We start from the raw sequence: 26,264 nt of genomic DNA on the forward strand, positions 1-26,264 counted from the left end.
TGGGTTTTACCATTCACTTATGGCATGGACGTAACTGATTCACACTGCCCGGGTGCTGCAGGTGCCTCCGTAATTCCAAAGATTCCCCTTTACTGCACTCCTATTCAGCCATAACATCACCTAAGCACCCACACTGTTGTCTTCTATTTCAGTAAATAACATCCCAAGCCATAGGCTGTACTTCTCCAAACAGAAACCTTCCCTGTGCCAACAGAAGATGCCATGAAAAGCTGAAGAACCTTAAAAGCCGAGTAACATGCCAGGAAAGTGAAGTGACTTTGTTGTGACAAAATGTACATCCGCTGTGAGAAGGTTATTCAGCATCCTGCAGTTCAGAATAACCTGCTTTCAAGTTCTGTAAGTCATATTCAGAGTTATCAGGCATTGATTCAAAACAAAAGAATACGAACTGAAACGGGAGAGAATGAATAATCTCTTGCATTCTTTTCCAATACAGACTATACATGGTAAGGATTTAGCTTCAAGATTTGTTCTTTACTGCACCTTCTGTGACATTCTGAATTATGGCACAATAGAAAAAATCAATTAAAATGACTACTAAATAGTTCCTTATTTGCCACCAAATCATCTTCCTCCAGAAGAGATAATATTTCTACAGTGCATTACACATGAATTAGCCTTACTGTTCTAAATAGATTCGAGATCCTTTAGCCAGCAGCTTCAGAAGAAGGGTGAGCAAGCAAACTATGGGTTTTATATAAGCACAAAATACCTTATAAATATGCAGCATTACTCTAAAACCTAATCTTTTAAGAGGTTTTCCCTCCCTCTGTGATGTCTGATCTTTACTACAAATGACATGAACCAACATTACTTTTCTGTTGGTCACCCCCCCTCTGCATACAAGCAGAGATGTACACTGCTTAGTTCTCAGTCATCCTGCATTCAGAACCTCTCACTGGAAGAACAGCTGTGTACGTGGACAAATAGAAACCATAGATCAAAGTTTTAAAGCACAGGGAAATTACTGCATACTTGAATTTCTGGGAAGCTCAGATACAGTTTCACAGTTGACTTGCATTTCTCACTTGACCACAGAGATACCACCGCTCTGATAATTGGGCTCCTGGTGTGCTGAAACCACCACTTAGCCCTGAAGATCAAAGCTGATTGCCTTCTTGTTTGCTCCATCTCATACATTTACTTTCTCTTTTCTTATTCTCTGATTGCAAGTGCTCCAATATCTTTTAATCCATTTTTTATACAACATTTACCATACCAGGGAAATAGTCCAGAACTGAGTCCTAAGCACTCCTGCAGCAGCTCAGATAAAAAAAGAAAAAAAAAAAACTTTTGAGCTCTCAGAATGCTCAAGTCCTGACCAAAACTTTTGAGATTTACATATGCACTTTCCTTCACTCTTACTATGTATGCAGTGAGATTTGAGTAGCCTCAGCAGCCTTACCTAAAACTAACTTTTTCTTTGAAGTAATATGGTGAAGAATATGAAAATAACCACCAAAATTTTTTGATCAAAGACAAAAATGAAGAAAATACAAAAGGTACTTTTACCATGGGAAAAAGTAGCACCTCCACATATAGCAAACAACATAAAAGATCTCTTTAGATTTAGCTGAGACAACCTTACTTAAGGCTTTGCATTTTACACAGCCCTCTGAAACTTGTCAGATGTAATGTCATACACCATATTAAAGCCTTTACTATACAGAACCCTTCTCCACTGATACAAAGGAATTCATACTGATACAACAATTTGTAGACCAGCGCTTCATGAGGCTGTTAGAAAAAAAAATCTGAAAGAAATACGCTCAGTTTATCATCTGACTGACTCTGAACAACATTTTATATGACAACATTTTATAGTCACTTGCCAGAGCCAAATTTTAAGTTTCTTTTCATTTTAATGATTACTTTTTTCTACATCAGTGTTGTCTCATTTTACTTCTCAGAAGAAAAGAAAGTACCTTCAAAGTCCCCATCTCTGGCTTTTGCTGCAAGTTCTGAGGATGATATACTTTCTTGACATAAAGCACAGTCTTCCAACGCTGCATTCCTTAAACCCTGATTAACTGTAAAACAAACCAAAAAGTACTCAAACTCTCATTTTTCCAATTTGCACTTAAAATATTCATGTTTGGATTTCTGGGATTAGATTACAGTAGCATCTATATATACCTTTTTAGACTTCTTGCTTTTTCTTTGCCCTGACACAAACAGTGTTTTAAGAGTCTCCTCTACTCTTTAGAATGACAACAGAAATGGAGGATGCTGCTATTACAGGACACACAGTCCTCTTCTAGCAGTTTAGCTGCATCCTATCTTTTATTTCCCAATTCTTAACTTGGATCCTTTACAAAGAAGTAGATATGAGAACAAACAGAGATTCCCATGGTGAATCACACACATCAAATCACAGGTATCAAAGAGAGCCTTCATCCCAAAAGTCCCTGACTTTTATTTGCTCATTTTCTTTATGCTTACTTTTGTCAACACCTTTTAAAGTGTAATAGTTCATCCATAAGAAATTATTCCAACCAAGTACTGTTGACTAACATATATTTCCTAGTGATAATTTATTACAGCTCCAGTTTCTTTATTACTCTTATTTGAATGTTCAGGAGCTCTTTGATCCTCTCTTTAGCAAGTCTAACTCCATTTTTTTTTTCCCCAATTAAAAAACCAGTCTCAACATTATGACATCCTGCCACCTTAAAAATGTTGTGGAACTTTCAACCAGAAGTAATAGAGGACTAATGCACACTGTGCAGAGTTGGGTTGGAGGTTTTTCTGCTAACGTCAACCAATTTTTAACTTAGTGTTTCATATAAAATCTTCAGTGCTTTTAAATGAAACTGGGAGAAAGGTAAAGTGAAAGTTTTCAACCATGAGGAAAGGGAGAAAAAAAACCCAGCTCTGATCACCTTCAGATGCTGATAGTTCTAATCATAACGAAGGACAAAGGTAATTGCAGTCTTGCTGGGATGACACGGTTATTTTTAGGTAAGTTAGAAGACTTGCCTCTTTGAAAAAAGAAATAATCAAAATGGTGACAGAACAAATGTCTTGCATTGGCTCATGATCTAGTTCTGGTTTCATTATCTTATTTATCTAGAATTCAAAAGTGAATATTTTTCTATTTTGAAGCCAAATTCAGCATTCTGCAATTTCTTCAGGACAGGCCAGATTTCAGCATCTTATTGAGCATTCTCATCTTATTGTCTGCTTTTTTTACATAGCTATGTAAACTTCAGAATCAAAACACAGGCATCTTGGTAAATTAAAACACGTCCAGTGTGAAACAATACCGGGGGGATGTGTGTGTGTGTGTGGTGTGGGGGGGTGGTGTGTGTGGGGAAATCTATGGAGTCCAAACCCCGCATACATTATGTTATGACTATATGTGCTACAAACACTGTTCTGTTATTACATAGGAATATGGAAATGAGCAGATGCACTCTGAAGGCTCTCTTTCAACATTTGCCTCAAGGCATACTCCTGTGTACCTATACTTCCAGTGACTTCAACCTGTTTACAGTCTGTTTCCATGACTATTTTTTAAAACTTAGGTCAAATCACTATACAGTGAGTCCTGTCAAGAAGTTCACAAAATGTTAAGGAAATTCTAGTCAAATAGTTCATGGATCCCCATGAGGTTACCAGCAGAAATACAGAACTATACAGAACAAACGTTTACATCTGTTTACCTTTCTTTTGTTTTTCCTTGTCTTCCGTTTCAGGTTTGGTTGCCATAACTTCAAACAAGGTCTTTAAGATACTTCTCAGATCACTAGCATAGTTTGTCTGCAGTTGGTCAGCAACGCCTAGGAGTTTGAGAAAATGGGTAAACCATTACTAGACTATTACACCGCCCTTAAAAAGTATTTACATTTGCCCATTGCTACCAGTAATGGCCTCAAATTTATTTCTGAGGGGATCACTTGCTGCTCGTGTTAGGAATAAAAAAAATAAACATTTAAACTAATTTTCTATAATGGCCAAGTTACATTCTCATCCTTATGCTACCTGCAATTTCATACATATCTTCCTTGTTCTTTGGCAGGAAACAGATTCCTTTTGCATCAAAATACAACTGCTGCAACAAATTTCTTCCCTTGAGCACATAAGGACATCACCAAGAAGAAAGAAGCACTTTGAAGTCAAACCTGTTGCATGCCCAACCTCTTCATCATTATAGGTTTAAGATGTCTGCATCGCTGATGCTGTAAGTTCCCATCAGGTAACAGGTCTTTCTAGACCAGTCTGCAGCTTAGGCCCCAAAACACAGCCTTCCTGCAACTTCATCTCTAGTTTGTTCTACCATAACTTTACGTGCACCAAAACAAAAGGATGAATAGTTTTTACGTTCAGAACAAAAGCCTACTCTCCTACCTGAGATACAGACAAAAAGGCGGTGAATAAGATCATTACTGCCATGAAATCTGGATCTGATCTTTTCTCGTGTCGCAATTTTAGCGGCCTGCAAAGCGAGTTGGATTTCTTCCTGATCGATGTCATCAGATGAGCACGAACTTGTCATTAAACTGCTGTCAGACAAAAAAAAAAAGTAATGTAAATCTTCACTCAGTTGTTCAGGATGTTCAGCAAATCCTAAAGGATTTATGACTCAGGCAAGACACTATAGCAAACCGGAACTAATTGCTGTAAATTCTTTTTGAAGTTAATCAACATGCATCTAATCACCATCACATTTGATTTTCCCTCTGTAGCATAGCTGCAAAAAACTTTTAAGCAGAAAATAATTTGTCTGTATTTTACTGCATTTTCTTTAGCTATCACAAAGTGCTATGCCATTTTTCACATTAAATTCTTCTAGAAGTTCAGTCCTGAGAGCATAACTCCACCAAAAATCTGAAAGGGGAATATCAACCTGAAAATGAGAAGGTCAGTTCTGAAGTCAACTTAGAAATTTATTAATGGGAAACTTAATTTGAAAAAAAGAATTTCTGAATTATGTTACCTTAAAATAGTGAGAATAGAATCTAAATATAACCTGACATAAAAAAATAGAAAGAAGAGTTATAAAATATAATTTACACAGTAGAAAGGTAGATTAGTCCCCTTATATACTTAACTGTAGAAATTGCTGAAATGTCAAACTACTGTAAAAGAATGGCTCATCAACTCAAGAGATTAAAATGCATCACCAAATGTCCACTAGAGATTTAAATTTTCTTTTAAAAAACAGATGCATGGTTGCCAGCATTTCTACCACCACACACTGCCTTTATGGAGAGGAAGCTTGAAACAACCTGAGACTGCAGGGACACTTTGGTGGGAATCCTGCTTCTTCAAATATCAGGAATTATGTAAACTATTTGTAAATCCAGCTGTATTTTGGAAAAAAAAAAGTAAGTACTTGGGGAAAAAGTAGCCCTTTGCCAATGCAAAAACCCTTAACTGGGAGTAGAACGCAGGATGTAATTACATTGAAGTCCTAAGGATTCACTGTGTTGACTGAAGATGTGCCTTCTTACTCAACTACATATAGAGACAGAAACACTAAACCATTTTCACCACATATTGGAAAGAAATTAATTTCTCCAATGATACAAAAATTAGAATATTTTACTTAAAATCATACCTTGGCTGTCCAAAACTCCAGCACTTTCTACTATGCAGACAACTACTATGTTAAAAAAAGTTACTGACTGCATAAATAGCATGCATAATGAAGTAGTTTCTAACATATTCTGAGTTTAATCTGCTTTCATTAGGTGCTGAAACATTCACCACCTTGCAGATCCCATCCCTATGGCAATATGCATGAACAGTTATTGCAGGATAAGACATGTAGGTAACATTTATAATTATTTATAACAAAATTTTATAGGATAGAGTTTTGAAATTCTACCTGTAGACTATACAGGTAATCCTTTAAAATGTAAAAATGAATTTATTAGGTCATACAATCTTAAAAGCCCTAGTAAAAACAGAACTGGAAATAAATAAATACATACTGGAGATTAGTTATTGATCGAAATATCAACGGAAAATGTGTAGTGTGAGTACTTTAACCGGCTTCCCATTCTTTCAAAGACAGAGTAAAGAGCAGGCTTGCAAGACATTCATTTTGTTCATGTTACCTACTGCTATTAACAAAAGCAAATTCTTGTAAAAAGGTGTTAGTTCTATGTTTACAGTTCCATCTGCACCATAAGTAAGAAGGTTTATTAAGATACTGAGAACCAAGTGAGAATTATCTCTCTCAATTTTTCCTTTGCTTTTCCATAGGGAGTATAAAATATATATATAATAGCAAGCCTGTCAGTGTGGAAATGTCTGTGTTCAAGACAATGAAAAGGTCATGTAAGAATGTGGTTTATGAAGGAGTAAACTGAAAGGTAGTAAGAGCCAGGAAGCAATTCCTGAATGGCAATGGTATGCAGTTAGATGATTGTTCACACAAATGCTCACATACACAGATAAAGGAGTTGATCTGCCTTGTAACATGGCTAAATGAGGTCTACATTTTTTTTTTTAAAATTAATTGATCTTATAGTGCAAATGTGTGTTATCACTGTAAATTGATCTCCAAGGCAAGCATGGACCTCATGACAGACACAAATGCAGTCTGTGTGTGTAATTATGTAACCCCTATACAATGGCCTCTTGGAAACTCCCAGTAAGCAAAAACCTCAGTGCAGGGGAAAGCAGGGGTGCCGATTCAAGGATGACTCTTCACTTCAAATCACAGTTGAAGAAATATTCCAAAGTAAGTTGTTAAGTGGGCAGAGAGCTATGAAGAGTGCTTTTCAAGAATATAAACTCCTTGGTCCTTACCTGTTTTGCAGAAAGGAAGAAAGGCTCATTCCACAATTCTGACCAAGCTCTGACCAATTTTAATAACAACATTTGCCTTTCCGAGTCTCCTCCAACTGGGAGGAATGAAGTTTTACCTATTTCCTAATTCCTCCAAGGAATGTGGTTTAACCTACTTCTGTTCCAGGCTATTCTGTGTTAGGTTTTGTGGTGTGTCATTAAGACTGGTCATGCCACACCACAAGACTGACTTTTTTGTCCTAAAAATCCCTAGCACAGAGCACATACAAATTGCTTCAGCACTGTGGAATGGAAGGTCAACATGTATGCACACTCACATTTATAACATACTTTTATATGTAGAGTCACATGTCAAGTACAATATCCACATAAAAGAGGTTCAGAATAGAAGATACTTTGCATTTGGGATTGCTTGTGCCACTGCAAAGAGAAAAGTGAATGTTCCAGAATAATTTAAAACTGGACCTAAGAAACACTACAGAGTTAGAAACAATTACTCTGCCTTTACCATCAGGACCAAGTTAGATTTAGACAAAAATGATTTTCAGAGAATGACTAATGACCATCTGTTTCTTACTTTAAAATGCATCTTGTTGTTAGAGAACATAGCCAGAAAATTAGTATTGTAGAGGCAGTCAGAAATACTGTTAAGAACAGAAACATTGCAATTGTTTCAGATAAACAGGAAAAGACAGCTTTTCTTGTAACAAGGTATCTCAAACAGCAGCACTTACATCTATGCAAATATTGAAGATACTAATGATTTTTAAAAATGGATACTACAGAAAATAAACCTGAATTTTTATCTACAGAGTTCAGCTTGCTTGTTCTCCAAATTATTCTTTCAAATAAGTTATTTTTTTAGTTCAATAAGGAATAACCTTTCCTACTTGGCTTATCTAACATGCATAATTTGGCTCAAAATTCTCAGCTGATACCAGATGTGTAGGAAGCATTTCATTAATATCAGACTACACTCAGATCTGGAATGTTTAACTGCTGATATGTACAGAATCAAGCATCACTGCAGAATACAAATAGCCATACTAAGATCCTCATTTTCTCAACTTCTTGGTTGAAGGGAACCCTGCATTACCCGAGAAATTAGGTTAAGAAGAGATAAGACCAAAATAAGCATGGAACTCCCCTTGCAAAATATTTATCATATAAACAATGCTCACATGTATTTGTTTTTCAGACTGTAAAAACATTGAAAAGTTAACATGTCTGAAGGTGAATATCAAGAAATAAGATGTTATGTCAAAGGTGGATTCCAAACATGGAATCTGCTTATACATGATAAAAGAACAGATACCCTTTGGCAGATATAATTAATTAGCTTTTTACCTAACTTGGCTAGCATTTATCTAGCAATTTTAAAATTACTCTCCATTTGTCATGTTAGAAGAGTAGCAAGCTTCTCTCAACACTTTAAAGATGCATTTCTAGAACAGTTACTGGTCTCAAGGTTTGACTGTAAAATTAGTCAAATATGTAAAAGCAAATAAAAGCCAATACAGTAATTGTACATAATGTCACCTTTTACCTGTAAAACCAATCTCTTCACAGCTTTTAAGTGCTAAAAGATACTTGTGAGCCAGGTTAAGCAGTAGTATCCATACATAATGGAAAACAGGGCAGGAACAAGGTTATGACTGACAGTTTCAGAAGTAGCCAGCCATTTTAGGTAACCATCGGTGATACTGTAGGCTTTGAGGTGTATTGTTGGTCATTGACACTCATCCAAAAACAGTAAAAGCAGCAAAGGCTAAAACCGAAGTCAAATGATACAAAGTTGGTCCAAATTTAGGTATTTTACATTTGTGCTCAAAAAATAGTCAACAGCGGTAGAAATCTATGACCACTCATAGATGTTTCCTTCCAAATTTGTCCGGAAGTCTTTGTTTCATTAAACCTGAATTCTGCTCTGAACTGAATGCAGAATGTATGAGATTCTCTGAAAGAATTTCTCATTATTCACAAACTCTCAGAATATCTTAAGTATCCATTAAATATACAGCAGTGGCAGATTTAAAAAATGTAAAAGCTCACTGTATCCCACGTAATGAATACAAAGAAATCAACTGAATTATGTTTTCAAAAGAATAATAGAAAACTTTTTAAAAAGTGGTTTGGTTTTGTTTCTTTGTCTTTAGAAATCTTATATCAAAAGCAGTAGGCGGTCACTACTTGCAAAGGAGAAAACCCAACACACCTATTCTACTATATATGATGCAATTGTGGCACTGAATTTAAAAGGAAAGTAAGACCACCCTCTAAGTCTCTGAATTCAGGCAAGGTTTTTGATTACAACTATTTTTCAGGTATAGATTTCAGGAGATTGTCAGTGGTGCCTTTAAACTGAGAAGGTTCAAGTTCCAGCAAGACAAACTCATCCCAGCTAAATCTAAGAACACACTTAGAAGTTTGATGAACAACGCTACAAATGTTTACTAGAAAAGCATTAACACGTAATTCAGTGACCATCCTTACACCATTTATATTACACAAATACCTGTGACATCAGTGATTCCTATTCACTTGCTCTAGAAATCTCCAAACTGCACAAGCATAGACAGAAGTAGGACACAACTATTTGCAACAAAACAGGTAACACCTTCCTGCTGTAGCATGAATTCAAAGCTTGTGAATCCACTTCACAGTGAATTAAAAATCCATGTATTAAATGGTACCATTCTGATGCAGGTGTTTACCCACTTTGCAAAACCAGAGGGATGCATTTTGAGACAAAAGTTGCTCTTACAGTAGCAGCTGAGACCCCTTTCTATAATAGGGAAATGTGAAAACTTTGCAAAAGGTTTTCTATGATTTCACACATTCCTATTGACGTAGAAGGCCACTGCAATTATAAACTATGCTTAAAGTTTTTACAAAGTGACAGTAGTCCAATTCTTAAATATCAATTATAGTTCATTAAAAAAATTGATGAGAGACTGCCCACAAATGATAAAACAGTGTGGTTCTTTGGACTCAAATGACACCAATTCATTTGCACTAGTTGGCCTTAATGAATCTCTCATGTCCATTACTTAAAATGTCACACATTTTGAATAACTAAGATAAAGATATATACATGTATAGCTATATCATGTACATGAATTTCCCTATATATATATATATGTATATTTTGAATATTCTAGTTCTTACAATATTTCTCAAAAAATATTATCATGAGCTCCCCGGCTTTCATTTTTGTTCATACAGATTTTAGCTAATGGCCACCTTATGCTCTGTGTACAATATCAACTTTTTATCCAACCTATATTTAAGATTTTCTTTCCCATTTGAATTTTTTCATACTTTAAGTAAATAAAAATTTCTAAACCAACTTCAGTAACAGGTACATTCATCCCACTGATATTTGTGTAGGCTGTAACTGGAAATCCCACCACTAACCTGTCAACCTGTTTTTCCCAAGCTGTTACTGTTACTTTTATACTTCATAAGGCTGTAGTCAACTCTGAGTTCCAATTTGAAAAAAAAGGATGAAATAGTTGCTCCAAAAGCCATCTAAAAGTTCAGACAATAGTTGGGAAAAGAGAAAGGTTGTATACATGAGGAATGACAAGAGGAAAGTGATAGGGATTTGGTAAGAGAAGTATGACTCCATGGCAGTAAAAAAAAGTTACTACTTCCCATTCTGCTTTTTGTATACCTCTGGCATTTCTTTTTGGATAATCTCACAATAAACACAATAAACAGCAGGTTAAAACCCTTTGGTTTCTAACACGTACTAGCTTTGATACGGTTCAGAGGAAAATGGTGAGATTAATGGTTTCCTGCAGTTATTTTAAGTCAAGGGGGTGGCTACACACTCTATTTTAGAGTCATTTAAACCAAATCCAGAACGTCTTATTATTTCAGTAATAGCATATAATTATTTAGCTAAGGACTATATTTTAAGGAATGACCCCAGAAGCTACATTTAAAGCAGACTAAGAAAAGCTTTAATTCAGAACTTTATTTCTTGACTTTTTAATCCTAATATTTTAAGTCAAGAGGGTTTTTAAATGCAATCTCTTAGGTATTTTCTCCCTATTTTAAGAGAAAAGGCTACAGAGGGGAAAAAACCCCAACCTCTGAAGTGTTGACAAGGCTTCAGAACTTTGTCTTAAGAAACAAATAATACAACTGCATGCAAATCCCTCCACCAGTCTATGCGCCACCAGAAGGAGTGGTCTTGAGCAGCATTATTACATGTATTAGTGATACCCAGCGCCATACATGGTAGGACATATGCTAAAAGCCCCATCTGCTGTCAGCCTTCTGAATTCCACAGTAAATTATTTTTTATTCACTGCAAGATTTGCAGAAGCCCCTTCTTAGCTTCTTTTGCCCCAGTAGAGGTGGCCAATCCAAGGTCAGCTGATTAAAATAAGTAATTTGGCTAAGGGGATTAGCCATGTGTCCTAAATGATACCTTCCATCAGGAAAAATTCCTGAGCATTGAAGTCTACTGAATTTGAAATCAACAGCAACAACTTCTGCTCTGCACCCTGGCAGCTTCTGCAGCTGCCTACTCGGTTGAAAGAACATCTTGAATCCTTCCTCAGCTCTTCAAACCTCAAACTGCAGAGCATTCTCACTGTACTTACCATGTTGGACTTCTCAAAGAACACAGCTGTGGAAGCAGCATCTTGCTAAAGAGATCCACCATAAGAGACTCTACCTAGACAACTGGTTTATTCAAACTCATTACCACTCTGGCCTGGGTTTTCAGAAGTATGCAAAGATACTGTATTTCAGATGGGAATTAAAATAAACAACATTGCTAGTGCAAGGTTTATCAACTTTAACAGTGCTCTCTCACAAATAGCTTTTTTGGTCATCATAGATAAAAATTCGTAAGAGTTCATATGAACAAATAACTTAAGAGCATTATCAACAGGCCTGCTTTCTAACCATCAAATTGGATGTCAAATCCTTGCAAGGTACTTCATTTACTGTTTTTCTTAGAACTGAAACCAAAAGGGATAAATCTTGCAAGATACAAGTACTGTAAAAGTCAATAAAAATCAGAACTGAAAATATAAAGTAGAATATTGTTTAGACTCTACTTTTTTTCTTTTCTCAACTCCACCATGACTTTTTTTTCCTAACACTTCCTTGTAATCAAACATTCATTTAAAGCTCTCAAACGTTCACTCACAGTACAAAAGGACAAATTATGAGATTAGAGCACAGAAATACTTAAACTTCAAAAATAATCCTGAACTAGAAGAACTGAAAGTGAAAAACAGAAAATGTGTAGTACTTATGAAAAAATGGTATGTAGTACCAGCTCTGGTATCTGATACAGGGATAGAAATGCATCGGTCTCAGCTTCTACACCTTATCCAGAACTTGACACAGAACAAACAGAACCTGGATACAAATACTTCCAAGGGTAAAGAGTTTAATTTCATTTCATATAGCTCTTCAGCCATGTCCTCTGCAATATGCAAGCACCTACTGGCATAGTAAAAAGTGAATTAATTTAGCATCCAATTCCAGCAGATACTCTCTTGAGTTGCAGCTCGTGGCAGACAAAGATGGAGAAGCGGCACTGAAAAACATTTTCCAGCAAGAGGAACTCTAAGGGATAAGGAAAGTTATTAGCACAGCATTTTCATATCACCTCCATCAATTCCCTCAAAAAATAATACAGAACAACCAGCTGAAGCATTAAAGTATCCTAGGGTCTAGGAGAATCCCACAGGAATGCCATATCCAGCTATGGAAGTCAAAGCTAATTAAAGTATTAGGTGGAGTCTTAAAATTTTAATTAGAATAGAAAGTTTTCTCTTCATTTTTCACCTTCAATGCAGCTGCAAGTATAAGGAAATCGGCTCTTTTTTCCTTCAACTGTGGTTTTACGACATGTCTTGGTTTTAGGCATTGCAAAAGCTCTGCAAAAACTGAGGTTACTATAGTGATTTTAGTTAATTACACATAATCTCAAAACTCCCAAACATGCTATTCTAAGGGTTTTTCTGAGGGAAAAAAAACAATCTGTAAAATAAAATCTAATTTCTGAAAGCTAGTAATTTTTGTTCTATTAGTAGCATAGGGAACACCAAGTGACATTCAGCAACAGATTTTTACACATCATTAAAATGAACACGATTGTAAATGTGTTCAAATTACTATAAGTGAAAATTACAAGTGAACTATGTAGAAACAAGAACACAAACCCATTATTAACACTTTTGTCAGTCTCCAGGCAGATGATATGCCACCTGGAATACAGCCCCCAAATGGCAAATTTTGGGGTGTCTATCAATTTTGCTAGAACAGACTTATTTCCTCTGCCACTGATGCTAGTCAGCTTAAAATACTAACCTATTTCTTGATTTACACAGAGAGGAATATATTTTAGATTTAATTTACTTCAACCATATTGGATATTTTAACATTGCTAAAATATGAAGTTTACCATTTTAATAGGGAAAGATCAAAAAACTTCAGACAACTGAATTTTCACCTTCCAACTGTAATAAGCGCTTGTTAACAAGTACTTCACAGAAGCTCCCTGGGTTATTCCTTGAGAAAATAAAATCTGCATCAGTTACTTGTTACTGAAGACAAAGATATGCATAAAATATACCCAAAAATACCTTGTGGAATTTCCTAAAGGGGAACGTTATAGCAGAGAAAATGCTGCACCATTTGGAGATCTGATTTTTGTGTCTTGCAGGGTGAAGAACAAGATAGGCATGAAACATATCAAGAAGAATCCTGGCGGTGAAAAACTAGAGACATCTGCTTCATTCACATATGTCTCACTGACTAAAATCATAAGCAAAAGCTGACAGACCTCATCAATGCTGACTTTTTGTTTTACTGGTACTGCTCAGTGGTTATTGGGGCAAGTCATTTAGCAACAAAGCAAGAAGACTGTACACAGCAGCCTGTTTATGACTGTATTAATGTGCATATTAATTTCCCTCACACCGCTTGAATGATACAGCTATACAAAACAGCACAGACTTACAGTGCCTAAAACATACACAGACAGTTTGCAGTTCAACATCATTAGGCAGGAACAGCATCTATTCTAGAAGTCATTCTGATTTGCTCAGGGTATAAACCCCTTTCTCTTCCCACAACTCTTCTCACTGAGCTCTTCATTTCTGTGATTCCAGTACAGTACATGTAAAGCCATTACCACCAGCCTTTTTCTGGTTATGAGCAGTTTTTCCATAAAGAATTTTACAGAAAAAAAGGGGAAAGAAAATCTACAGTAATTCATTGCTCAAAACAAAAATGTCAGTACCAAACATTAATGCAGAATTAATCTGTCATTTTACATAGCTTAAATATAACCTGTCCAAGTTAACAATGGTAAAACTGCAAGACAGGAGAACAAGAGACACAGCTGATCAGGTAGACTGTGACATATCAGTTAAAACACATTGTTAAGGTATTTGTTGTCCTCCACCCTATCATCTACAGGATCCCCAGAGTAGTTGTGATCTCATTATTAAAACTTGTAGCTTTGATAGCACAGCTCTGGACTATGAGATGAAAGAACTGAATTCTCCTAGTATAATTCACAGTCTTGGCGAATGACCAAGTTATTACTCTTTCTTATTCCTCTTTGAGGCACTGAGTTCTACTGATGAAAAAGCACAGTATAAAAATCTGGTTTTGTAAGAAACTGTTCACCCACCAGAACTTCACTTGGCCTGCAAGATGGGCAAGAAACTGGCTCATAGGTCACACTCAGTGCTGATCACTGGATTTTACTCAGGCTGGCAGCCTGTCACAAGCGAGGTCCTCCAGGGATTGATACTGGGCCTCATGCTATTCAACATCATCATAAATTACGTGGACGATGGGATTGAAAGCACCATCAAGTTTGCTGATGACACCACACTGGGTGGTGAGGTGGATGCGTCAGAAGGCAAAGCCATCTTACAGAGAGACCTGGACGGGCTGGAAGAGTGAGCTGGCAAGAACAGCATGGAGTTTAGCAGAGACAAGTGCAAGGTCCTGCAGCTGGGATGACACAACCAAAGAGCCCGGTACAGGCCAGGGTCTGTGTGGCTGGGGAGCTGCCTTGCTGAAAGGGACCTGGGGACCTGGTAGACAACAAGCTGAACAGGAGTCAGCAGCAACAGGCTGCTGCAGCCACGAAGGCAAATCAGATCCTGGGCTGCATCCACAGGGGCATCACTAGCAAAGAGAGAGACATGATCATCCCAACGCACCAAGCGCTTGTCAGGCCACACCTGGAGGACTACTGTGTGCAGTTCTGGTCTCCACAATTCAGGAAAGACACAGAGAGACCGAAAAGGGTCCAAAGAAGGGCCATGAAGATGATAGAGTACCTGCCCTACAAGGAGAGACTGAAGGAGTTAGGTCTTTTTTCCCTCAGAGAAAAGAAGGCTCGGGGCGGGGGGAAACCTCATCACAGTATTCCAGTATGTAGAGTGGCTACAAAGAGGACAAAGGCTCTTTCTTCACAAGGAGCCACATGGAGAGGACAAGTTACACCAGGAGAGGTTTCATCTTGATATAAGAAAGAAATTTTTTACACTGAGAAAAATCAATCACTGGAACAAACTCCCCAGGGATGTGATAAGAGTCCCCATCGTTGGAGGTTTTCAAGCTGCAACTGGACAGGGTGCTAGAAAAATCTCATTTAGGCTCCCCTTCCCATGATAGTTTGGACCAAATGATCTTCTGAGGTCCCTTCCAACCTGGGCTATTCTATGACTCTGCTCTGACTGGCAAGGTAGCTTCCAACTGTCTCCTACAAAACACCCTCTATTTCTGAAGCAGGTAATCAAAATTTCATCTCATTTATATACTAAGATAACCTTCCCTGCCTTATTTCACAAGTGTGTTTATGCTAACAGGGATATACTCTAAATGTGTAATAAAGTAAGCAATATCCTTCAGCTATATCCAGCAAGCCAACGACCTTGGGCTCTCCTCACATGTATGTAAATACAGATACAGCTATATAAAATGTCCCACTCTACTTGCTGGCAGAGTCTTGCTGTTTTGGCATAGACTTGAGTCACAATACATTGCAGATACCTCCTTTTGTAGACTGTAAATAACAGCCTAAAACTTCACCACCAATTTTATAAATGCCTAAGTCTGTTGAAAAAATATACCACAAAACACCAATATTTAAGCCATAATGACATATCTAAAACAAAAAAGCGAGTGCTGACCAGGGAAGGCATCTACTATATCATTAAGGTTAGTTTTTATAGTTAGTATTTATATTTAAAGTTATCATTTATTCGCTTATCATAACCTTTAAATGAAAAAGTAGGCTTTACCATGTACTCTAGGCAGGTAAACACTTGAATACAGATTCATCAGTATCTCTTCCTCCCATGCACTGTCTTACACCAAAAACTCCAATGAAGCTTGAAATCATCTAATTATAACAACCTTGTTCTTCAGTTGTCTCACTTTCCCTCATCATTCCCAAAACACCACTTTTCTTCCATTTTCTAGCTCCAGTCTTTCAAAGAACTTAGGTTCATGCCTGACTTTAAGCATATCAAGTTATCTCATTCTGTAAGCTTATGAATAGCCTTCACTTATGTTTCCACTCAATTAATGGCTATATCAGGATTTTGCCCAATAATTCATGCATGTTGAAAGCTGACAAAGTCCTGCAGTTTATTTTTAAAAAGCTACTGACTTTACTACTTCCAACACTGAAATGGATAAGATTCCAGCACTGTATTTTATTAGCTGCCTATTTACAATTCAGTAAGTTATAGTTATATTAAAAATTGTTCTAAAAATTACATTTATGAAAAAAAATTAAAAAGGAAAAACTGGATGGATTGTTTCCTGGAGCTAAGATAAACAATGGACCAATTGCCACTTCCCTGCTGTAGTTAAACATCTCATTTTCACTCAAGTCAACAGCATTATTCAACAGTCAGACTGATTTAACAGAAAACTTCCGCATGCTCTTGCGAGTCTGCATAAAATCAGAGTTTCTCTGAAACCTTCTGAAATACATGGAATATCTTTATTCTTTGCTGAGAAAGCTGACTACCGATATGGGCATCTCAAGTCTGGATACTGCTTAATGAACGTTTTTGCAAAAAAAACATCTTCTGAACTGGGCTGAACATTTAACTTCCTGACCATCAGACCTCTGAGACTTGAAGGAGGAACCTTCTACACAGATCAGGTACCAATGAAATAATAAACCTTTCCTTAACAAAATCATGAGAAGCATTCTGTACCTTTTTTTTTTTTTTTTCAATTTGTGCTCTAGAAACCTTGAGCAAGGTTTTAAAATGTTTTTCAAATTACTGCATGAGCACAGTCAGTAATCAGAGCATGCAATCACAGTTCTCATTTAAGACTGAAAATCTTTGGCCCAGATGGATTTCAACAAATTATACGCTTAACCGAGGTTTCCGCTTTTCTCCATTGACTAAACAGGAAACCTTCGGCAACAAGACTTCTAATTTAGGTATATCAGTTTGGTGCCTAAAATTAGGTGGGATGAATATAGCTCAAAAAATTACACAGCACTGGTTGATGATGGAAAAAGTCTAAGGCAGTAAATCACAGGCTGACTTGAAGCAGCCTCCTTTAACAGGTCTCAAATGGTTCCTACAGTGCTAGCAGCTTTTTTCTCCCAATAAAAACCACAATGGCAAACAATGACCCATAGGTTGAACAGTGTTCTGGGATCCAAGGAGTGGGAATTTTCTTCCTGATTCATCATTTGAAAAACAATAAATGTATACCTATATAGAATTCCATATATATAATATTGTTTCAAATCCATTCAGTCTACGCTATTTAATACGTTAGTAGTTCAGTTCAACACACTCTGCTACTCTGGCTAAGTTGGTTTTGCTACCAGACCCAAATTGTTTGAAGGCACCTGGGTATTTCCAAAACATGCTGCGATCTGACAACACAACTGTGAGCCTCAGTATTGATTATTTAACATCACAAAGGAATTGTTTATGATTCACAGGAGGTTGAAAGGCCAAATAAATGCATTTCAAGAACTCTACATTTAGCTAATTATTTTTCAGATAAAATTGCAGATTTAAATTTCTAATTGTTGTTAAATGAAAACAGCAAGAAATTAAGTACATTAAAATGGCACCTTTCAGAGGAAAAAGAAACAATAAAAAATCAATGCAGGTATTTTGGATATGCACATGACATCAGGAAGAACTCTAATTTCAGAAAAGCACATTTTGTAGAGGTTGTCTTTGCAAGGAACATGCTTGTTGTAGTAAACAAATGATACAAATCTAGACAAGTTCTTGAATAGCCAAATAACACTCAACAGGGGAGCCCCTTAAAAATAATATATAATACAAATAGATGTACTGAATATTACGTTTCTATGCACACAGATCTAGGAACATACTACTGTGAAGCAGACTCCTGAGCTTTTTTTTTTTCTTAAGTCATTGAAAGGAGTTTAAACTTTTTTTAAACTAAGTATTTCAAAAGAGGAAGTGCATATCAGTATAGTCAAGTGGGCACTTAGCTTTTTTTTTTTTAATTGGATCATAAACTACAATAGCTACATCTCTAGCAATATCAATCAGATACAGAAAAACAGGCAACTTAGATTTCTTGCACGACACCCAGGGATGATATAATGCTGTAGTTCAGTGGACAAGACCACAAATGCATATGTACAATTACTGCCTTATAAATCAAACATCAAGCAAAACAAAATTTGAAAAAAGGGAAAAGAGAGATCTAATTTACCTAAGCATCGATACAGTGGCAGCTACAATACTAACTTACAAAGGCAGTCCAGTTAGGCCTTGAAAAGAGGAGGTGCATCTAAGGAATACTTACTTATTCTCACTGCTCCAGTTATCCCTGAAGAATAACTGAGGTTACTTCTATTGTCCACTCAGACATCCCTGTGTGAAATAGTCTTTGATGTATACAGTATTTAGAAAAGGGCAACTGTTGCATGCAGGTAAATTGTTTATTTTTGGAAGAACAGTCAAAAGGAAATGTATTTCAAAATTAAACCACAAAAAACAGTTTTAGTTGCATCTTTCTGCCCTTATTTTAAAAATATGAAACTAAAAAAATTGAGCCTGAAAATGGATACATCCTAAAAAACCAAAATTATTATATGTACTATTTCCTCTATCACTATTAGAAAAGAAATTTCACCCCCTCTTTCTATCCCCAAACCTAGACAAAATTTGGAATTCCTGAAGTTCAAATGAAGTGCTGGGTAGAGATAAACAGATGAAAAAGGGAGGACAAGAAGCAGTGGAAGATGATCTACCTTCACTGAAATAGTGGTATTTCAGTCTGCCTGTACCAGACAAAAAAATGTTACTGCATACAAAGTATGCAATACATCACATACATGTATGTTATACAAATGCCGAAAAAAGCGAAAAATTAATATTTCTGCTTTAGTTACATTCTTCTGCCCTAAACTTTATTCCTCTATTATTCTCATTAAGTGCTCAGAACAAAACTAACTGAAGTTAAAACTCTCATGCAGTTTCAGAATATGAGAATACAAACTAGTATTCTTACCAGTTTTGGCCAACAACACTGTGGAAGTTAAGTTATTGTCAAGTGGAATTCTCCCCTCATTTTACTAGGTGAAACAAAATGGAAAAAAACATGTTTTCTAGAAAGCCAAGACCTAGCTAAGACAAACATTTGGTACTTTTCAAGCTAAAGCCTGAAGTCTCTCAAGAAATGCTATATGGGCAAATAAAAGGGAGATCATGGACATACATAATTCACTGCTGTATGGATTAAAACTTTTCTGTAAATAGTTGCCTTTCAACTGACACAGCACTGAAGAAAACTGCTAGGGGTAAAAAAAGCACCTGCTGTTCAAAAGGAAAAATACTCAGAAGTGTTGCTGTCACTTGATTGTAAATTCAATGAAAATTTTTAACCAAGCATAACCCAATACCATTTGTCAAATCTGACTGTGAAGTGATGTTATTACCTCAGAGCGTATATGCTGGAGAGACTACATGTAGTGACAGAAACACTCTCATAGTCACTGCTGGAGATGGAGCTGAGGGGGGAATCACATAAGCCATCCTGAGAACTGAAAAAACATATGGAAACAAAATGAACTGCTGAAGCGAACAAAGGTAAAAAAACAGAGCACTCTGACAACTCATGGCTTGTCATGGATTATACAGAAATAAGAGTAAACTGGCAGTTGTACTTTCTGGTCTTTGGAAAATGATACAAACCTATTCTGTTTTCTTCCCAAAAAGGACAGACAATTTGGCAAAGTCAGCAGGCACACATACTATAAAAATCTTCAATTTAATTCATGCTATACAGTTAAACCAATCAGCAAAGAACCAAGGATCTTACATTTTCATAGGGTATAGGCTATGGAATAGCATGCCCATGCTTCCAAGTGTCATTTAACATTATAACACAGACATAACAAAACTGAGAGTTCTTAAAGTCACTGCATGTTTCAGGCCAAGACAACCTAAACAAGGAGCTTCAAAAACTTTTGAAATACTGTGTCAAGTTAGATCTATGTTTCCTTCCAACAGGAAGGAAAAAGTCTGTGAGAAAGCAGAAAGCTGACTGTTCAGTGAAGGACATGAAGATAACACACCTACCCCTAAATTTGGTCAGTCCCTGTAACTACCACATATGTACCTCAAATTTTGTGCTGGAAGGAGCAGTCCCATGGTAAACCACTAACACTTCATCAGGGGAAATCCACTAGCTACTAAGTAAAATGATATGACTAATTTAAATGAATGGTACACAACTTGTCTCTGACATCCCTGGGCTAATGAAAAGCTTTTAAGTAGTACATAATTTTACATTTTACACCATGTTATCAACATATATTAGGATTCGAAGATTAGAGTAGTTCCGTAGTGCTTATAAAACTGTCTCGGAAAGACCAGTTTTTTGTTTCAGTAGCAATTTACTGCTCAGCTGCTGGAAATTCCACAAGCTCAAAAAAATTAAATAACACTAGCAAAGAAAATATGTGGTCCTGAGCAGAGGTATCAAAGCTGTATTGGCTCTAGGCAGTGCAGAAGAATCATTCGAGCCTGCTGAACTCAAATGTTCAGTTCACAGAAATCTTTGGACAACGGCAGAAAGAAACCTAATAAATACCTTTAGTTAAAGGAGATGTAATTATATAGGTCAGGATTATTTTACCTCAATTCTTCACAACTACTAACAGGTTTTTTTTATGCTCTTTTGATTTGTAGGCGTATGCGGGGTACCTATTCAAACCAGCTACGTTCCAAAATCTCTTCTTCAATTAAATTTACTACTGTAGCTATTTTTGCAGCTAGAAGTCTGGAAGAAGGCTTAAGGGGAAAGCAGTGTACGGAAGGTATGTGCTCTAATCCCACTAAGAAATAATAGGATTTGTTTGCATACCTCCCACTAATCGCTTGGAAAATGTACCCCTTCATGTTCCTCATTTCTGATTGCCAATTTGAAAATAAATCCCAAGTGTACTACACTTTAGTTGAAAGGAAAGCAGTCACAACTGGAAAATAATTTTATCGGACTTGAACAAAAATCTATTTAACTTTCATTCGCTTTATATAATTTCCCTTGCTAATTCTGCTCATTATGAAGAGATAGATGCATTTAAACAAAGGCTTACTCTTTTATAGCTCATCACCTTTACCCATCCAATCTGACAATATGGTCATGCTACTAAAATGTACTTTTACTATCTGTTTTATGGCAGCCAGATGATATTAAAAAACCATTAGCATGTGATTTCCCAGCATGATTGAGCAGGAGAAACTGTCTTGCAAAGACGAAATATATTGTTATACACTTTTCTAAGAACTGAACCTTCTCATACTTCTTTGGGGAGTTAAATGCTATGCTAAAACATAAACCAAAGCAACCACCACCCTAAGTACTATCTCTCTATTAGAAGCAGATTTTATTGTCATCATTGTCCCCAGTCATGAAATCACCTTCTATCCTGAGCTAACTTTGTGCAGTGGACAGTCCAAGCCAGAAGGCAAAACAATAAAGGCGGCACAAAGTGCTAGACCTTGATGGTAAGTAAACCTGATGAGTAACCTCTGAACATAATGGCCCACAACCAGCTTACATTATCAACGATCTCAATGCTATCTTTCATTTTCATCTTCACAGATGTTCTCTGACCAGCTTACAAGCCTCATCTCAGAGCTCTTCTCCATACTTCTTATCCCCTCATTTGAATCCTCTCCCACATCTAACCAGTCACTATCAGCATAACTTCTCATCAGCTCCACTATCTCATCTCTTTTTAAGCCTTGTCATAACACCGTTTGCCATTCTAAACTGCTTCATAAATGTCTTCATTTTCCATTACTCCATCTTTTAATCTGTGCGCAAACCTGGCCATGCTGAGCCATCCACTGATTTCAGGATTAGATATCCATCTGGTCAGTCATCCTTTGGCAATGTAAAGTATTTGGACACACTTGACACAAATAATGCTCACAGAGGTTAGGTTTGTTGTAATAAAGGATGTGTAGCTTGGACTATTACCAAGTGTAAACATTTTTCTCACTCCTGTGTACCAATACAGACTGAATTTTTGTACCAGAAATAATATTTGCTATTTACAAAGCTTATTTCTGTTTCATATTCAGGCTGTAACTCTTCAGATAAGAAATTCTGTGTCTATTTAGTACCAAGAAATGGGACTCCAATAATAACTCTGTTTATACCTTCTCAGTGTTATACTAAATAACTTTTTTTTTTTTAAAGAAACCAACCAAAAAAAGAGACTCCTGACATACTGCATTCCTTCTCAGTACACACAGACTCAGGATACCTCTTTGTAGAATTTTCTTCTCATTAGTATCTGCCTGAAGATTTGCTCAGCTTTTCTAAGATGCTGGTAGATCCTGAGGTGAATTGACCTGCTTTTCCCAACTCATGATTCCTGTCATCAGCTGATGGTAGCTTGGCTCATGTGTTCATTAGCATAATTATAAGAAGAGAAGGTATGTGCACACAGACACATTTTGTAGCTGATAGCAGCTAACCCTTTCTTCCCACACCAGCCCACAGGCGACCTGAACTTCACCACATCTCATGCTCATTTGAAATTAATGCCATGTTGGATTGGGATCCACAGGACTGTTTAAACTGAGTAAGGTGGCACAAGTTTGTTTCATTTGTGAGGTCTTAAACGCCTACAGTGCTATTTTAAAGATTACATTCTAGCATGGGATAAAACAAGCATCCACGCTCAAAATAGTATTCTTCAGCACTTCCAATAAGAATACAGAAAATAAAGATTGGAGGCAACAGAGCAAAGTGACATGGGGTGATGTGGCTGCCTCTTTTCATGGAATACTGGCAGAATGAACTAACAAACCATTTATTTAAAGCTGTTGGACATTTTTTGTAACTATTTTAGGCAAAAACCAAACTGAAAGCCACCTTTATCCTGGGTTTGGGCACTTTTCTACTGGAATGTGTTTCCAGCCTCTTACAGTAAATTAAATCTCTGGCTGTTTCAGGGGAAGGTTTCTTCATGAATGTTATTACTTGAGTTACAGTCACATTCCATGTTACTTTAGTTAATTGGCACAGATCTTCCCTATGCCACACTACGTGAGAGCTAAGTCTAAAGCTTCATGTGTCACCTATATCAAATCCACTCAAATAAGTGGCTCTTAAAACTCTATTTTACCTCCTATACTCATTTCAGGAACCCATGTTGACAGTTAATACAGTTCACTGTTGCTGCATTTGATATATGGACCTAGTAAAAGGGAGCTGGTCAAAACACTGACACCTTTTATTTGCATGCTAAAGCTTCGTAACAGCAGTTGTATCAGATACTGCACAAAATCAGCATTCAACAGACAAGGTCAAACACTACCACTTTTGAGATGTGTATCGTTAAAAAGAAGGGGAGGAGGGATTGAAAAAATTCATTTATACTGAATCTGAATTTGGCCAATTGCACAAAGAAAAGAAACAGAATACTAGAAGGAGAACAGAAGAATTTCAGTCAAGAGCCAAAGGATTGCTTAAAGGAAATTTTGCCATTGGAAGGCTGATATTTTTTTCCAAATCTACTACTTCCTTCTTGCTGATTAGAAGTTTTCTTATACCTGAATAGCTAAAGACTAATCGATTCAAGACACTAAGCAGACATGTTTTTATTTATGTGAATATGCACAGCTGTCCATTAAATTTTATGGAAAAGGCCACTTGGTCATGTAAAGACACAATTTTCTTAACTCTTACTGTGATGGGAATATTATAGGGAAAGCATGAATTTAAGACATTTAATCAAGTTAATTTGCACTGCAATATCAATTAATCTAGTTTTGATAAAGAAACACTTATAGAATCAAATGCTATAAACCGAAAAACAAGCTAGAAAGGTAATTTGTGGTGTTTTGGCTTTTTTAAAATGTAAATGCTAGCCATGCCAAAAGTATAAATGCTTCTTTTCCATGCATTTATAAAAGTGGAATGACTTATCTTACAGCTGTTGTACTGAAAACATGCACACGTCACATGTTGCTAAGGAGTGAACAAAATAAAATACAGACAAAAAACAAAATTAGAAACCAACTACATAAAACAGGTGTTCATCTTCTTTACAAAGTCATTCTAATATGTTGAGGAAGTAAAATTTTAAATATATTACAATATAGACTATTGTACAATTTTACAATTGTACAATTACAATTATACAATTTTAGACTACAGAATTGCAACACTAAGAAACAGGACAGCTTGAGTACCAAGCTGGACAAGAAGAAATGATTCATTTTATTCTAGAACTGCAATACAGATCAGCAAACAGCAAAACATACTTTTCCAAGGATGCCTCATTCCTCCTCCTTACACTGCAAAAGCATATGGAAAAATAATCTATTTTTTAAGCCCCCACAAATAAATGCAAACAGCACCAGCATCTAACAGCCAATGGACACAGCTAGAGCTTGCAGAAAGTGTGAAGATAAGTTTTCCTCACTACCAATTTCAGCTTGATTTGCCAATTCTCAGGTGCAATGTAAAAGACTTCAAGACTACACTCGCCAAATAGATCAAGGAAGATGGCAAAAAAAACCAAGGGTATAATTTAAGCTACGCATAATAGACCTGCAGCAGAAAAGAGAGAAACTATGATTCAGAAACCTTTTTTATATCAGACCTGTTTTAAGGTCAGTATGTAGATAAACAAGCATGCAACAGAACCAGGTATTTAAAACAAACATCAAAACACTAGCATTGTGTGACAATATGAAACAAGCTGCCAAAACTTCACAAAACATGTAGAAGAACGAGCAATTTTACAACAACCCTTCAAGTCTGGAAAGAACAGAAAGTCGAGTATTTCCAAAACACCAAAAAACCCATGATCTTCACTCTCTGTAATTTTCCTTCCCCTTGGAAAAAGCAGAAGAATACTATGACAGAATGAGCACTTCAAAAATCTGCATAGCTTGCTTCCAGTTGGAAAAAAGACATACTAGATACAGATCTAAAGATTGGTTTAGGGGTTAACTTATGTCCCTTTTTACCCCAAATGCTGCTTTGTCATAGGTTTAGGATCTTCTGTGCTATTATTAGATTATTTCCCCCCTTTAACAGTTTGTTTTGCATATAACAGCCTTTACTTATCACATTGTCCCTTCAGCAGATCAGATACTGTCTCATATTTGCATCTCAATGCTGCTCCCCAAGACTCTCAGTGTCCTTTGTGTTTTATGTCTTTGAGATACTGAGAAGCAAATAATGGAGAACGATATAACATCAGCTATGACTTCAAAACCGAAGTAGTAGACATGTCAATACCCAAATCTTAAGTAGAATAGTATTTAATCTGTATTTTAAACCTCACTGAATATTGAGGCTAGATAGAGAAGCCTGAAATACCAAGTATTTTAGGTTTAAGGATTACAGTAAACCTGACTGGACCATGGAAATTATACCTACAATGTCATATTGCATAGTATAAGAACTGATTTACTAAAAGAAACAGTTTGTATCAGAACACTTGACAGCTGTTTGATTCAGACAAGGGAAAGAAAATTTTCTTCTCCTAGTTGGTGACTTACAGTAACTAGAAAGTAAATACATTTATCAATTTGATGAATGAGCATATCCTGCAGCTATTTCATATATATTAGAGTGCTTATTGTTCTAGCTAATGGGTCCATCATTCTGAAAATAATCTACTGTCTCCAACATTTCCCCTATGGTTAAGTTGGTATTCACAAGCATGTAATAGGGAGCAGTCGCAGAAGCCTAATGTGATCTTCCAATTTAAAAATACCATTGAAAAGCAGTGATTAGTCACTGCGCAGGCAGAATGAGTAAGAAAAGGTCCACAAAGTTCTGTTTTGTAACTGAATTATCTCTTTTACTGATGACATGACTAGTGATTCAGAGGCAAGAACCAAACCTATATATAGACATATGAGAAAACTAAGGATCTACACATGTATAATTTTTAATCTAGTCCTCAGTAGATCCCCAGC

The 26,264-nt window shown here is 36.4% G+C and overlaps 1 protein-coding gene across 3 annotated transcripts in view; it reads right to left on the reverse strand.

The window, feature by feature from the left end:
* The window catches only part of ZFYVE28 (zinc finger FYVE-type containing 28), a 158,400-nt gene that overhangs the window by 12,640 nt on the left and 119,496 nt on the right, over positions 1–26,264 (reverse strand). The window contains exons 9-12 of one of the 3 annotated variants that reach the window (XM_074821960.1): positions 19,745–19,849; positions 4,372–4,526; positions 3,687–3,803; positions 1,947–2,051 (exon numbers count right to left, since the gene is read on the reverse strand). In XM_074821960.1, coding sequence (XP_074678061.1) covers positions 1,947–2,051; positions 3,687–3,803; positions 4,372–4,526; positions 19,745–19,849 — 482 coding nt within the window. The remainder of the gene's footprint in view (positions 1–1,946; positions 2,052–3,686; positions 3,804–4,371; positions 4,527–19,744; positions 19,850–26,264) is intronic. The other 2 variants (XM_074821963.1, XM_074821962.1) reach the window with 2 other exon arrangements.

The sequence above is a fragment of the Strix aluco genome, chromosome 4, assembly GCF_031877795.1.
Source record: "Strix aluco isolate bStrAlu1 chromosome 4, bStrAlu1.hap1, whole genome shotgun sequence".
NCBI classification, from domain to species: Eukaryota; Metazoa; Chordata; class Aves; order Strigiformes; family Strigidae; genus Strix; species Strix aluco.